The sequence below is a fragment of the Pelodiscus sinensis genome, chromosome 1 (assembly GCF_049634645.1).
Source record: "Pelodiscus sinensis isolate JC-2024 chromosome 1, ASM4963464v1, whole genome shotgun sequence".
Lineage (NCBI taxonomy): Eukaryota > Metazoa > Chordata > Testudines > Trionychidae > Pelodiscus > Pelodiscus sinensis.
Genome location: NC_134711.1, coordinates 13739495 through 13755601, shown reverse-complemented (window position 1 = coordinate 13755601; position 16107 = coordinate 13739495). Strand labels below are relative to the sequence as shown.

Genomic DNA, 16107 nt, shown 5'->3' with positions numbered 1-16107 from the left:
AGGATAGCCCACTGTCCACCATAGCTCAAGGCACAGCCTATACTAGAAGGGCTGTTGGCTTTCTTCAGAAGTTCATTGGCAGTCATTGTGACAAGGGGTGAAATATCATTACATGCCCATAAATCATGTACAGGGAGAACTAACTATTAAACAGGTGGCTCTGATGGAAAAGGGAGTGAGAGGGTAAAAACTCAGATTGAGAAAAGGAAAGAAAAGAAAGGAGAGAAAGACAAGAGACCTCTCAACACATGACCTGTTTACTGTCCAGTGAGAAAAAGGAAATCCCAGCATTATATGTTCAGGGATCTAGGGAAACCAGTCAGGAGCTGTCAGTACTGACCCCTGATGGTAAGGTTGGAGATATTTATAGAATGCATAGCAGGGTGGAATATGAACTTCTAAGCACTATTCCTTCTGAGGGTACCATGAATTACAACATCCAATAGACAAAGTGTTTTGAAACATTTCCCAGTGAGAGCTCAAATAAAGTCACAAGTCCAAGAGGGAAAAAAACCATGCTTACTTCATCCGAGCCATCTTTAGGTTTCATGGGATTAGCATTGAGCAGTCCAATGACCATGCCTTGGTCTGTCTTCCAGTGTTCTTTGTGGACATCACCAAATAGAAACAACGAAACACAGCTGTTCAGATCACGCAGGTCGTTTAGCCGCCAGATACTGAAAGTTTTGCCCTGGAACAGAAAACCATTGACATTATTCAAGCTTACAATAATCTACACAAAACTTGTTACTATTTGCCTTTGTTCTCTATACTTAGCATAGATCAGGAAATACCGTGGCAACATTATTTACTGACAAAAATAAATGGTAAAACATGTGTAACTATGACCATTGTTCTTGCTCCTGTTGCCAGTACTTACTAGCTGTACAGCACTTTGCACAGATTCTCATTAATTGACAATTGTTTTGTACAGTACCGGTTAACCCCATTTTACAGACAATAAAATTGAGGCAGAGTTTTGCAGAAGACCACATACTTGGAAATAGAACACAGAACTTGTATTCATCTCTGTAGCTAACCACTAAACTTCTTCAGGACAAAATATTAGCCTACAGAATGATCACAAGGGAGTTGTTTGAAGTCCTATGACTTGGTACTTTTAGAACAAGATCAAGCAAAACCCTAGTACGTACACAATCTATAAGACTTGGAAGCATTGAATTTTTTAAACTGGTAAATGTCAACAAACATCTATTTCACCTTACATGCAAACCAACAAAAAAATATTTCCAATGATAATAACCAACATTTAAATAGGCACAGAAAGAAAAATTCTGCTTGAGGGACTTTAATTACAGTTTGATTTATGGCTTTGTACCTTGTATACTTTGACATGGAATTTTGACAATTTGTATTTTAACAGTTCTAACCCTTTAACTTTTTGAATCTCAACATCTACTGTAATTAAACAGTTATTGCTTGTCCCCTCCATAATTTCCTACAACTGCAAATTTAAATGGATAAAAATTGAAAAAAAAAAATGTTTAAAAATAAACATTATGATCTGTCAAAACTATAATTGAATTCTGTTCAAGCCTAACAATAGGCAATAATCAGTCATTGGAAGGAAAACAACTCAGGGACCTAATAGATCCTTTCTATCTCAAGATTCTATGAGCTAGCACATGAATTCACCTTTTGGGACTACGGGAACAAGTGACTGAAATCTGAAGAATAAAGAATGAACTAATTGGGGGTTTTTTTGGGAGGCGGGAGGAGCATTTAATATGGAGACTTTTGGTTTCATAGAAGTAGCTGCACTTCTGGGGGCCCAAGCTAGTGAATTTAGCAATTCATAACAATAGAAGTCATATTAAAGGTGAAATAATCCTGCAGAATGCACGTACCATAACATAATGAGCAGATTTATACATCATTCTGTAACTGACAATCTTATGTCATGCATTTAGGTTCTTGTATGAGTGCAGACATTAGCAACACTGAATGAACCTAGACTACATAGAATATTCACAATTAGTATAGTAGCTTGTTTTAATTAAAACAAGAATGTGGAGTTGGCTGACAAAATGTGCAAAACCTAATTAGACTGTCACTGAAAATACCCTCACTTAATTGTGACTAGAACAAAACTGCTTACGTTATTTGAGCTCTGAGGAGTGATTTTCTTTATTATGACTCCAAATGTTACCCAGTCTGTTTCCTCCAGACTCCCCCCAGCCAGTTTGCTTTGCAGCTGAGATAATCTAACCAGTTTCCGTCCAGCCATTTTCCTGTCCATTTCCACTGATGACACACGGGGTTTTCTACATTAAGAAAAGAACATATAAAGAGAAACCACTAACATTAGCACCAACACAGGGAGGCGACCAAGAGTATCTACAATAGCTTTTAAATTCATGAAATTACAGTGAGAGAACTATTACACCAGGGGTGGGCAAGAGGCTGCAAGCCACCAGATCCGGCCCGCAGCTGACTTGCTAGGACCCTTAAGCACAGCGCAGTGGAAGTCATTTTAAATGTGGCTGCTCTATTCTGGGAGGGAGGAGGAAGGCTTTGTGTTGTGCCCCATCCCTCAGCAAAATCTCTTAGCTTCCATTGGCCAGTTTCTGAACAATAGCAGCTCAGATATTTTGCTGGCGGCAATGGCAACAAATGAAGCCTCTTCCCTCCCCTCCCCATCACTCCTTCACCCTGCAGGGAGCAGAGCCATATGGAGAAGCCTGCGACTGCAGCCTTCAGGTTCCTGCAGGGTTGCTGACCTGGAGTTTCCTAGGTAAGTGCCTCCCAGCAAGAGCCTGCCTCTGGCACCCCCGCTCTCTTCCCTCCCCCTGCCTTCTTTAGACCACCACCCAAATTCTCTGTACCCTTTTCCCCCAGGTCACAACTCCCTCCCAGACTCAGCACCCCCTCCTACACTCTTCCCCCAGGCCAGAACCCTCTCTGGCACACATATCTCCTCCTTGACCCTGCACCCCATTCCCCTGCCCCAAGCCATCACTCAAACCTCTGCACCCATACTCCCTCCTGGACTCTGCCCCAGATCACAACCCCCTCCTTCACCCAAACTCCCTGTCAGACTCCACACCTCTTCCTGCACCCCAGTCTCCTACCCCAAGCTCCCTTCTGCACCCAACCTCTGTCCCAGACCCCAAACTCCCTCGGTAAAAATGCAGCCATTGAGGACTTGCCAACATCTTGAAGTGGCCCCCCATTAAAAATGATTGCCCACCTCTGTATTAGACCCTTTAACCCAGGGCGTGGAACCTATTGCCCACAGGCTGCTTTCATCTCGCTTGCAAGGCTCGAGGCTCCACCCCACCCTCCACAGCAGGGTGAGCTGTCGCTGGTGCTCCAGTCACGCAGTGGTGGCGGGGAAGGAGGAGTGCTATCACCTGCTCTCCGCAGCTGAGGGGATGACCCCTGAGCCTCATTGAGTCCACAGGTTCTGCCTGGCAGGGAGAGGAAGTGGCTCTGTCCTGGGAATGGCAGTGCAGGGCAGTTTTGTCCCTGGCACTGGTTTGCAGGCTCCACCCCCATCGCTCCTATTGGCCAGGAATCCCAGCCAATGAGAAAAGTGGGGGGGGAGGGAGCAGTGCCTAGCATGGGGCGACACAGAGCCACAAGTGCCCCCACCCAGAGAGCTGGATCAGGTAGGAACCTCACTCCCACCTTCTTCCACACACCCCTTCATGCCTAGACCCCCCCCCAACCTCTTCCTCCTGCCCAGATCCCCCAGCCCCCCGCCAACACAGAACCCACACGCCACTCTCAGTCCACTCCCATGTCCTACCTCCCACCCAGATCCCATACATCACCCACAGCTCGCTCCATTCCTGCATCCTCCCTCCTATCCAGACTCTGCACCAACCCTGTTCCTGCCCCCCTTCCACCTGCCCTGATCCCACACCCCCATCCCACCTCCTGCACAGTCCCTGAATCCCCACAGACCCATCCCACACACTGAACTTCTCATTTTTGGCCCCATTCCAGCACCTAGCAGGCCCCACAAAATCTACTAGCCCCAGACCTCCAGAAGAGTTCTTGGGAAGAAGCCCTGAGCCTTGGTGAGGTAAGGTATCTTTTTTTTTCAGCTTATCAGTTGGGGGCAATGTCTGTGAGGGGTTATTTTCTTTCTCACTTGCATGTGGCTGCTGTTCCCCAAAAATGTTCCCTGTCCCTGCTCTAGCCCATCCCCAACTAGGAAAATAAGCAAGTGGCTGACTACCTGATAAGCCTACACTTATCAGGTAGTCGAGTCACTACTTGACTAGTTGCTTCCCCATCCCCTTGCTGCCTCTGTATTAGAGGCAGCTGGGGGTAGTGGGAGAGCAGGAGCCAGTTCTGGGGGAATCTGGCATAAGGTTTCCCATAGCACTGTCTCCCCAGTGCCACCTGCCCCCCACTGCTGCCTCTATTACAGGCAGCAGCGGAGGGCATGATGCTCCGCATCCCCTGTCTATAGCAGCCTGGGCTGGCTGTGAACAGAGGCTGCTCCAGCAGCAGCCCCTGACTGCGAGGGGTCCCAGCTCCCAGCTGGGACTTCCCGTGGACAGTGACTGTTGGCCCCGCACAAGTCAGGAATGAGCAAGCCCAGCTCAGTCCTGGCTTCTGCCGGGTCTGAGACCTATCCCCATGGGGGCTCTGCATTTAAACATAGTAAGAGCCAGGTGGGCAGAGCGCCTGGCTCTTACTACATTTAAAATTCAGAGTCGCAGCAGGGGTCTCTCCCAGGCCCAGCGTAAACCAGGAGTGAGTGCCTTTTCTTATCAATTAATTGTGTAGCTGATAAAAATGTTATCAACTACACAATTAGTGAAATACCCTTTTAACGTCCCTAGTCCAAATACCAACAAAGCAAGATAAACATGCATCTGTGGTTAATTCTGTTCATCTCAACAAAGACTGAACAATATTGCTGCCCAAGCATAAGTGAGGGGTTTGAAATCCACTGCTCTTTCCAATGGGGAAAGCCATGTCAAGTTAAAAGACTTGTGGTCACAACAAGCATTGTAAATATGGAGTCAGCTCCTGAGGACTGATGTGGAGTGAACTGCTCACACTGAAGTCCACAGCAAGTCACCCATTTATTTTGACAAGAGGAGGATCAGGCTCCATCATGTTTCCCTTGCTTCCCCACCACCTCTGAATATAATGCAACAGAAACAGTTCTAAGAGCTAATAAAATGATTGCTACACTGTTACAAATGGACTCCAGGTGAGAACAGCAGCAAGAGGACCAAAAATGGAAAATAAGCCAGCTGAACTACTGATCAGTGCTGCTTCTAGACAACTAACATTCCATCCTAATCAGTGAATATTCATTCTGGGATGGGAAAGCTATTTGTAAAATACAGCCACCAGAAATTTCACCCTGCTGTGACAGCCTGATGCATCTCCCAAAGGTGCCTCCTCCATCAAAGTCCATTAGAAGGATCACATGTCTCCTGCTATTTGAATATGTACCCTTGATACCCAGAGCAGCTTTGGGTCCCTGACCTTAATCGGAGTCCAGAGAAGGTTTCCACAGAGGCAGGCTGATCAGTCACACTGGAACCTCCTTGCACTTGAGGAGTCCAGTCTCTGGTGGCCACCTTGGGCCTGTTCCCAGGGGTAGACCTGAGAGGTTGAAGTGGCAAACTTGATACTGGTGTTGGAGGAGGGCTCTTATTTTCTATAAAGAATGGGGAGAAAAAGGAAAATCTACATAATGAATGAAAAACAAATATTCTCGGTAAAATAATACAGCATCTTAAACTTAAGGAGCTTCAGGGGGTAGCCAAGTTAGTCTGTTACAGAAAAAACAGCAAGTAAATGGTGTGGTAGCACTTTATAGACTAACAAAACATGTAGATGGTATCATGAGCTTTGGGGGAGCACATTCCACTTCTTCAGATGACTGGAGTTATGACTAGAGGATAAAAAAAAACTCGAAATAAATAGAAGGGAAGGGCGGGGGCAGGGGAGAGGGAGAGGGAGAGAGAGAAAGATGTTCTGTCGCTCACCCCCCTACCTCTATACATAAAGTATCAGGAGAAATGGTGCTAAACCTGAGCAGATAAAGATCTAAGTCAGTGGATGGATTGCTAAGGCAGGAAGGATACCATTCAGAAAGCTGTTAGCAACTTCAGTGTCTGAAACAAAAGACACTGAAGTTGCTAACAGCTTTCTGAATGGTATCCTTTCTGCCTTAGCAATCCATTCACTGATTTTGATCTTTATCTACTCAGATTTAGTACCCTTTCTACTGATACTTTATGTATGGGGGGGGGGGGGGGGGGGAGAAGGGCGGCGGCAACAGAGCATCTCCCCCCCCCCCCCCCCCCCGCTTCCCTTCTATTTATTTCGAGTTTTCTTATCCTCTAGTCATAACTCCGGTCATCTGAAGAAGTAGGCTCTGCCCACGAAAGCTTATGATACCATCTACATATTTTGTTAGTCTATAAAGTGCTACCAGACCATTTACTTGCAGTTTTTTTAAACTTAAGAGACATCCGTCCAGGCCGTATTACCCACATAAGCAATGGAAAAGACTTAATTCAGCTAGTCGAACTTGCCTCCTCAGAACAGGACTGTTCCCTGTAGTGGAGTGTTTCTCAAAGTGGGCCGCAAAACCACTTTGAAAAACCTATTATCTGGCAGCGCTGGTTTGTTTATTTACTGGTGCCATGGCCGCGGAACCTTGTGGCTCCTATTGGCTCCATTTCACCGTCTGCAGACGCGGGGAACCACAGGAAGGGGTGGTCTGGATCACGCTGCTTCCCGCAGCTCCCGTTGGCTGCAAACGGTGAAACAGCCAATAGGAGTGGCGAAGCTCCGTGGCCGCAGCACTGGTAAATATACAAACCGGCGCAGCCAGTTATTATGTTTCTCAAAGTGGTTTCACAGACCACTTTGAAAAAACAGTGCTGTAGTGGAATCTCAAGGCCTAGCTCCTGTTCTGTTGTAAATGATTCAAGCAATGCAATTTCCTTTGAGAGAATAAGCCAGTGCCTCAAATCTACAGTTACTCTCATATTCTCAGACAAGAACTCAAACTAATATTACCAGACAGCAGCATAGTGGTAAGGCAACTTAACTGTACTATAACCCAATTATTAAGACCTATACCTGATGGTGAAAGTTTTGGTTTCTGGGGTGCCCGTTTGGTTGTTGATAAAGCAGGGTTGTTGAGCTGAGCAGAGAAACATGGTGATTCCTGGAGTTTTGGAATTTTCCTTTCCTTTAAGGGAACACAAGATGATTTACCTGGTCAACAGAAACAAAGAATATTTATGAGACCTCAGTGGCTGGACACCCACTATAACAACTGCTCCAAATGCCAAACTAAATTAAATATAGGAATCGGCATGGAGACCTTGGAAAGGGTTCAGAAAAGGGAAACTAAAACGATTAGGGGTTTGGAACGGGTCCCATAGGAAGAGAGGTTAAAACAACTGGGACTTTTCAGTTTAGAAAAGAGGAGACTGAGGGGGGATATGATAGAGGTACATAAAATCATGAGTGGTGTGGAGAGAGCAAATAAAGAAAAGGTATTTATTAATTCCCATAATAGAAGAACTAGAGGACACCAAATGAAGTTAATGGGTAGGACGTTTAAAACTAATAAAAGAAAGTTCTTCTTCACAGAGCGGGTAGTCAATCTGTGGAACTCCTTGCCAGAGGAGGCTGTGAAGGTTAGGACTATAACAGAGTTTAAAGAGAAGCTAGATAATTTCATGGAGGTTAGGTCCATAAAAAGTTATTAGCCAGGGGATAGAAATGGTGTCCCTGGCCTCTGTTTGTCAGAGGCTAGAGAGGGATGGCAGGAGACAAATTGCTTGATCATTGTCTTAGGTCCACCCTCTCTGGGGCACCTGGTGCTGGCCACTGTTGGCAGACAGGCTACTGGGCTAGATGGACCTTTGGTCTGACCCAGTACGGCCATTCTTATGACCTTTCCATATAGCTGCCAGCATCTAAAGCTTGCATTTGAAATATAACAGCTGGGTAGAAGCCAGGAGCTCATCTTCCAGTGTCGCAAAACAGTAGGTACAAATAAAACATTGGGCTGTATTAAGATGGAGTTCTGGCAACACTCTTTGCTGACCCCAAATATGGACCCTCCTCCTTTTTATCCATAACACATTCACCACCCAGCTATATCACTCACAGTAACACCATAAATCAATTTGATAGGTGTGTTGTGCAAAACATATCACGGCCTACCAACAGCATTGTATGTAGCACCTTCCATCAAAGGACCTCAAAAAGTTTATGCATATGAGTCAGTACAACCCCTTGTAGAGAATCATCCCCAATTTACGGATAGGGAAACAGAGGTTAAGTGATTTAGTCACTTGCCCAAGATGACAAATTTGTAGCAGCTAGGAATAGAACCCAGGTCTGTATTCTTTTAGCTGTCTCAGCCCCTTTCCATGAATTACATCAAGTGCCTAAGTTCACCAAGACTTGACTATAAATACAAGTTTGGAAGTGGACACATGGGAAATATGTTTAACCTAATTACCAAGGGTTTTCTTCTGAGGGCCCGAGCTGGATGACTGCCCAATTGCAGTCATTTGTAACTGCTCCTGTAACTTCTTCATCTGCTCTTGTAATTTCCTCAGCTCATCTAGGGGAGGAAAAAAAATGAAGCTAGCAAGACACCAAAATGGATTAAGATGTACAAGATTCCTGGAAGCTCAGTGACTTCACTTCTCTATTCCCATGATTTAGTAATTATAAGGGGAGAGAGAAAAGGAACTGAAGCAATGATAAAAACAAAGCTCAAGCTCTCTAAGGCTCACAGTGAACACAGACTTTCCAACAGCCTCCCAGAGATTATTTTCTCATTAACAAATGTATTTTTTCACTACGTAGGTGATGCTAAGCCATGTGCATTAATATTTCCTCTCAATACAAGCAATCAAGTGAAAGTACTGGGTACCAACACCAAAAGTACCTGCATTGGATCACATTCCAGCCTGTGTGCATCTTCATGCCATAACTTACCATAGTCACAATAGCACCAATACAACTCCTTTAAGGTACTCTGATGCTGATTAAAATTTTAAGCAACCAATCAGATGCAGCCCCAAAGATCTATCAACACACAGGAAGCAGTTTGATGAACTGCCTTTTGTTGAAGCTTAAGTGTGTGATGATTTTTTTAGTATTGATGAAAGGTGCCAGAATGACAGCCCTAGAGAATGAAGACTTCTTTATCCACCCCCCATCTTTAAGGGATGAGTGGGTATTTAAGCCTCCATGGCTCATTCAGTCATTGGTATCTCTGTTGACAAAGTTGGTATTTGGGATGGTAAATTTTGCTATGTGGACACTTAGAACTGGGCTAAAGCCAATATGCTTACTTAAGCCAGTCCACTCAACACTCCTCAGGAGAGCTTTCTACCAATTCCCAACAGGGCTGGAATTGAACAGGAAACCTTGAGAGGAAGGGCTCTGTACCGCTCGCCAATCCCATGAGCCCTCTGGCATGCCCCAGTCAGCTCCTTTGTGATCAACACAGCTTGTAAAGAGATGACATATGCTTGAAGGCATGACAAAAAAACAACAAAAATTGCTGTTTAGCAAACCTTGCAAATCTTGATTATTTTTCTCCTCCTGATTGAGAGCTGGTGAACAGGGTATTTCCTGTACAGTTTCTTCCTCCTCCTCTGTCAGGTCACCCACATCTCCAAACAATGCAGCTGCATCTTCCTTCTCCTCACTGACTTCACTCTGCTCAGCATCAACCTCCTCGGTGTAGGATTCATCATCCTCTGCATCAAACAGCTCATCATACTCATCCGGTTCTCCAGTGTCATCTGAGTGAGCAGTGGTCTCTTCAGGAGTATTCCTATCCTCAGCTGCCTCATTCTCTTCTAATAGGGAAGCCAACAGCTCCAAGTCATCATCACCTAGAACAAACAAATCAAATCAAAGGTCACTACAACTCAATTAAAGGAAAACTGAAATGCAGTATATGCCCAAGATATTACAATCACATTTGATTACAAAGAAAAACTGTCCACTAAAGAGCACTGATTTTCTTTTACCCCCAACCAAAAATGCTATTAAAAAAGGAAGACAACAATAGAATACAGAATAGCATCCAAGCTCTTTGTCTCACATAAAACAATGTCTCTGACACAGATTTCTTTAAAAAGTTCACTGTGTATAAAAAAATTACACAGAGAAACAACGAAGCAAGGAACAAATATTGTCAGATATGTTGATCAAGAAAGATAGACTGGAGCCACAGGCAGAAACACAGGAAATGACGGATTTCTACTCTTGTTAGGTATGCTCTATATTATTTTGGTCATAGATTTATCTTTGGTTTATTACGTAGATTTCCAATCTGTGATCCCTCAAAGGCCCACAGAAAGCTGGCAGATAGCTGTGCCGCTGTAAGGTAGCCGTTCTATGTGGCAGGAAAGAGCTCTTACACTGGCATAATTAAACCACCCTCAATGAGCAGTGATAGCTATATCAGCAGGCGCGTGTCTCCCACCAACATAGTGCTGTCCACACCAGCACTTCTGTTGGTGAAACTTTTATCAATCGGGGTGTGTTTTTTCCATACCCTTGATTGACGAAAATGTTTTAAAAAATACTGGTGTAGACATAGTGGTAGTTTCTGCACCTCAAAAGCATCTGTTCATAAAACAATTATTGTGATTTACTTTTACACTGTTTAAATGCAGTTTACAACCTTATTCCCTGAACTCATTAATGCACTGTCTACACTTATTTATTGGCACTAGATGTAAAAGGGGGGGGGGGAGGAAGCTGCTGATCTCACCATCCATGATTGCAACAGGATTGCTTCAGCAGAGACTCCAAAAGAAGTACTTCACCTGATAGGAAAAGAAAAACAGCAATATTAACACGAATGACAAAACAAAGACTCAATGTTTTGTCAGGGCACAAATTATCAAATATTTTTTAACGTACTTAACTATTTAGAATTGCAATGGTCTCTGTCTTTGTTATAGTGCCACTTCATTATTTCATCAACCATCTGTACACAGATGATAAGAATCCCCATAAAACTTCAAACATCTGTATCACCAGATAGTCAATTAATGGCAGAGCAAGGATGAGAATCCAATTCCATAATTTAACCATTATAAAACATAGTCACACCCTCCCTTAGCAAGGTGTGCTTATCTCCTTTACATTGCATGTACATGTGATTTCTTAGTTCATAAACTATTCAGACACTGATTTCTTATTGTAGGGATGAACAGTGATTTTTTAGAATTATGGGCTCATGCTTCAGTGAACTACATGCAGTCCCAAGGTCAATGACTGAAGTCAATTGGGCACTATGCTGAACTCTTTGCAGTATCAGAACATCAGGTTCCTTATTTAAAAAACAAGCCACCCAAATACATTCATAGATTTTAAGGCCAGAAGGGACTAATGGTTCTCCTATTTGGATCTCCTTGTAATATACATCATAGAGTTTAATCTAGCTACTCCTGTGTTGAAACAAATAACTTGTTTGATTTCAGAGTATCTTCCAGAAAGGCATCCAGTATTGATTTGAAACTTCAGGAGATGGATAATCCATCACTTCCTTTGCTAGTTTGTTCTAATTGGTAATTACTCTCACACTTAAAAATCTGTGTCTTATTTCTAGATTACTCGGGCTTCTTTCAACACACAGTCACAAAAATAGACAGACCCATATTTATTTCAGAATATGATGATTCAAAACAGATGGACACTTCCCTAGAAATCTGGTATATCAAACTCAGACACTATTATTAATTAGGGATGTTAAAAAGCAGGCAATTGGGTAATTGCTGAAAATTTCAGCAAATTTCAGAAAATCACGGAAAAGTTTCAGAGGCAGCAGCAAAAGGTTGCAGTCATCTCCCTCCTTGCTCCCAGAAAGCTAGCTGCCACCCCACGCTGCAGGCTCCTGGGAGCAGGGCAGGAGCTTGTGTGTAACTGTTCACGGTAACTGATAAGCCCAGGCTTATAGGTTAACTGTGTAAATGATTATCCTATTACATCCCTATTATTAACTACATAGAAAACAAGTGGTGGAGTATGGGAAGAACTCAGTTTCTCCTAACACATATTATAGGTTACTGGACAAGCAGATTTCTCTAACATTAAACATTGCTTTAGAGATCCTCACACACAAAAAATGGTTTATTTAATAGGGAAAACATCATTTGGTCTACACTAACAAGTCACTTGTGAAGACCAGGGCTTTTAACAGGGTTCAAAAAAGAACTGGATAAATTCATGGAGGTTAGGGCCAGAGTGGGTAGGAATGGTGTCCCTAGACTCTGTTTGTCAGAAACTGGAAATGGATGACAGGAGAGGGATCACTTGATGACTACCTGGTTCTGTTCACTTCCTATGGGGAATCTGGCATCGGCCACTGTTGGAAAACAGGATACTGGGCTGGATGGACCTTTGGTCTGACCCAGTATGGCTGTTCTTATGTACTTAAGTCAAGTGGATAAACAAAATTGGGTGAGGCATGCAAAAGCATGCTAAGAGCATTACTGAGAAGATATGGCTTTGTGCACAAAAGAATTTAACTATTGAAGTCAGAAGATACAAGGATTAGCAAAAACAGAATGGCAGAAGAGAGAACAAGAACTACAGGCAGTCCCCGGGTTACGTACAAGATAGGGACTGTAGGTTTGTTCTTAAGTTGAATCTGTATGTAAGTAGGAACTGGCGTCCAGATTCAGCCGCTGCTGAAACTGATCAGTTTCAACAGCGGCTGAATCTGGACGCCAGTTCTGACTTACATACAGATTCAACTTAAGAACCCCAGGCATCCCCAAGTCAGCTGCTGCTGAAACTGATCAGCGGCTGACTCCAGGAAGCCCGGGGCAGGGGCTTCCTGTAGTCAGCCACTGGTCAGTTTCAGCAGCGGCTGACTTGGGGACGCCTGGGGCAGAGCAGCTGGGGTGCTGCTGGGTTGGTCCAGTAGCGCCGCCGCTCCTCGGCGCTACTGGACCAACCCAGCAGCACCCCAGCTGCTCTGCCCCAGGCATCCTGATTCAGCCGCTGCTGAAACTGACCAGCAGTGGCTGAATCAGGACGCCTGGGGCAGAGCAGCTGGGGTGCTGCCGGGTTGGTCCAGTAGCGCCCAGAGCGGCGCTACGGGACCAACCGGCAGCACCCCAGCTGCTGCACCACAGGCATCTGGAGCAAAGCCGTGGAGCACGGGGGCAGCGGGACAGCCCAGACGCGCCGTGGCTGTCCTGCTGCCCTCGGGCTCCGTGGCTTTGCTCTGCTTTGCTCCCCGTCCCCCTGGTCTGCGGACCAGGGGGACAGGGAGCAAAGCGGCGGAACACGCGAGCAGCGGACAGCCCAGACAGCGGACAGCGTGCTCCGCGGGCAGCGGACAGCCCTGTCCGCTGCCCGCGTGTTCCGCCGCTTTGCTTCCTCTCCCTGGTCTGCTGGAGACCAGGGAGAGGGAGGGCCCCGTTCGTAACTGCGGATCCGACATAAGTCGAATCCACGTAACTCGGGGACTGCCTGTACTAAAATCAAGTAACCCAGATTAGTTGTATATGACTTGGGGTTTGTGTGCATGCATGTACGAATAGAGAGGTATGATTTTGTAGTGTTTCAGTGTAGACACTGCCTATGCCTGCCAATGTAGCTACTCCATCTGCCTCTGAGAGGGGTGGATGGAAAAATTCTTCCGTTGACTTGGTGTTGTCTACAGTAGGGTTTAGATTGGTATATGTACACCTTTCAAGGGTGTGGATTTCTCACATCCCTGAAAGATGTAGCTAAACTAATGTCTAACAAAACATGTAGATATCATGCGCTTTTGTGGGCGCAACCTACTTCTCATTATACCACCTACATGTTTTGTTAGTCTTTAAGGTCCTACTAGACTATTTGTTTAAGTTTTTCCTGTTAGGGTGTGTCTACACTACACCGTTCTGCCGACGGAGGGATGTAGATTAGGCACTTCGAAAGTGCAAATGAGCCCAAGATTTACGTTGGGGTGCTGTGCCAATCACGAGCCCTTTCGAAAGTGAAAGTGAAGTCTAGCCACAGCTCTGCCGATAGCAGGGAGCTTTTTCGGCAGAGCCTGTACTCATTTTTTGAGGGTGCCAATACACAATTACTATTACTAATGCACAAAAAGGGGAATTTTTTTTTGTAGCACAGGTAAGGGAATTTGAAACACTTGAAATTAGAACTTGCAAAACTCAAATGAATTAAGTAGAATTTAAAAGAAGTCAAACATTTATATGGATACAAACTATCCAGAGCTCTAACAGTTAATGCAAACGAGAGTTTTGGAAGGGGTGCCCCCCTCATGTGTCAGGTCTTGAACACAATAGACTGTTAAATGTTAGGGCACAGCATGAGACTTGCAATGGGGTAGATTACCAAACATCTGGAGACAGCAACATTCTTGTACATTTCTCTGAAACACTTGGTGGCATTGTCCCAGAGAGCATACTAGACTCAATAGACCTGGGGCTAGCATGGCAATTAGGTTTTCACAGAATTACTATGCTAAGGTCCACCCAGGCACACAGCAAGGCACAGGGAGCTGAAGACATAACATTTGAAACATCATCCCCTGTAGCAGGGGTGAGGGTCCAGTGGGTGCAACAGGAGACTGGGTGCAGCATGGGGGGGATCCGCGGTTACAGGGCAGGGTGATGATGGAGAATTCAGGGATGAGTGGGTTTCATTTCTGACCCTCTTCCCAATCTCTTTGAATTACTTGTGAGATGCTTCACAGTGGTGACTGCCTCATGAGCATTCAGACAGACCCGCCTCCCGGATCTATCCCGGACTCCCCTCCCAGCACCTTCCCTTCCCTGAACACCTCCAGAGCCCCCCTCGCACCCCAACCCCACATGCCCCAGCTCAGAACCTGTCCCCCACTGGGCTCCCATCTCCTCCCTCCCCCAGGGATCCCCAAACCCGCCTCCCACCCAGGGAATCCACAACGCTGTTCTCTTCCCTTCCTGGAGCCCTTCTCCCCCCCCCATCCTTCCACCAGGGACCTGCCCTACATCCCCTAGCGGCACGCACCTCGCGTCCCATGGGCTGCGCCCCTCAGAGATCCCCTCCTAAGAACCCACAAGCTTGATCTCTCCTCCCCGGGCCCCCCCCCCGATCTCTCCTCCCTGGGGTCCCCCCCGGATTCCCACCCCCCCCGGTTTCTCCTCCCCGGGCCCCCCCCCCGATCTCTCCTCCCTGGGGTCCCCCCCGGATTCCCACCCCCCCCGGTTTCTCCTCCCCGGGGTCCCCCCCCGAGCTCTCCTCCCCAGGGTCCCCCACGGATCCCCACCCCACCGGTTTCTCCTCCCCGGGGTCCCCCACGGATCCCCACCTCCTTCGATTTCTCCTCCCTGGGGGTCCCCCCCGGATTCCCCCCCCCGGATTCCCACCCCCCCCCGATCTCTCCTCCCCGGGGTCCCCCCCGGATTCCCACCTCCCCGGTTTCTCCTTGCTGGGGTCCCCCCCGGATTCCCACCCCCCCAGTTTCTCCTCGCCGGGGTCCCCCCGGTTTCTCCTCCCCGGGGTCCCCCCCGGATCCCCACCTCCCCCGATCGCCTGCTCCGGGCGGCCTCCGACCCCCGCACTCACCGCGCCTAGCTCCACTCCTCTGAGGCACTTCGGGTCACCCGCCAAAATTCTAATTAGGCCCCGCCTTTCCGACTCCACGCAGGCGCGGCTGCCGCCTCCCGGAGAGACGCGGGAGTGCTGCGCATGCGTACAGCGTCTCTGGTCCGCCGAACGGCTCGCCGCGTGATCGGCGCCATCTTTAATAGGGGCAGCTGGGCCCTAAAGAGAGTAGCGTTGTGAAGCCAGCGGCGCCATCTTGCTTCGGGGCACGCACGCATCCGGCTCGGCGGCGGCTGCCTGTTACTCCTCGTCCTCCTGCCGGAGAGCCGGGACGCAACCTCCCAGGGCAAAGACCGCTGGCAGTTGGCCGAGCGCTATGATGATGTGATGTCACAGAAAGCAGGGTGATGACATCACACCATCGCTTACGTCACTAACTGCAGTAGTGGCGCTACGTAAAAGGGACAGGGCTGCTCTCTTGTCACTCACACCCTACCCTGGGGCACCCCACGTGGGTGTCAGGCCCGTTCCCTGGGGCTTTCTGCAGCATCACAGTGT

The 16107-nt window shown here is 46.8% G+C and overlaps 1 protein-coding gene across 3 annotated transcripts in view; it reads right to left on the bottom strand.

The window, feature by feature from the left end:
- The window catches only part of MCM10 (minichromosome maintenance 10 replication initiation factor), a 36577-nt gene extending 20682 nt beyond the window's left edge, over window positions 1-15895 (bottom strand). For all 3 annotated transcript variants that reach the window (XR_012903109.1, XM_075926022.1, XM_075926023.1), the window contains exons 1-8: window positions 15571-15895; window positions 10769-10823; window positions 9558-9881; window positions 8489-8593; window positions 7090-7227; window positions 5479-5653; window positions 2120-2285; window positions 524-691 (exon numbers count right to left, since the gene is read on the bottom strand). Coding sequence is in view for 2 of the 3 variants with exons in the window: in XM_075926022.1 (XP_075782137.1) it covers window positions 524-691; window positions 2120-2285; window positions 5479-5653; window positions 7090-7227; window positions 8489-8593; window positions 9558-9881; window positions 10769-10775 (1083 nt within the window). In the remaining variant the exon portion in view is untranslated. The remainder of the gene's footprint in view (window positions 1-523; window positions 692-2119; window positions 2286-5478; window positions 5654-7089; window positions 7228-8488; window positions 8594-9557; window positions 9882-10768; window positions 10824-15570) is intronic.
- Window positions 15896-16107: the final 212 nt, after the last annotated feature.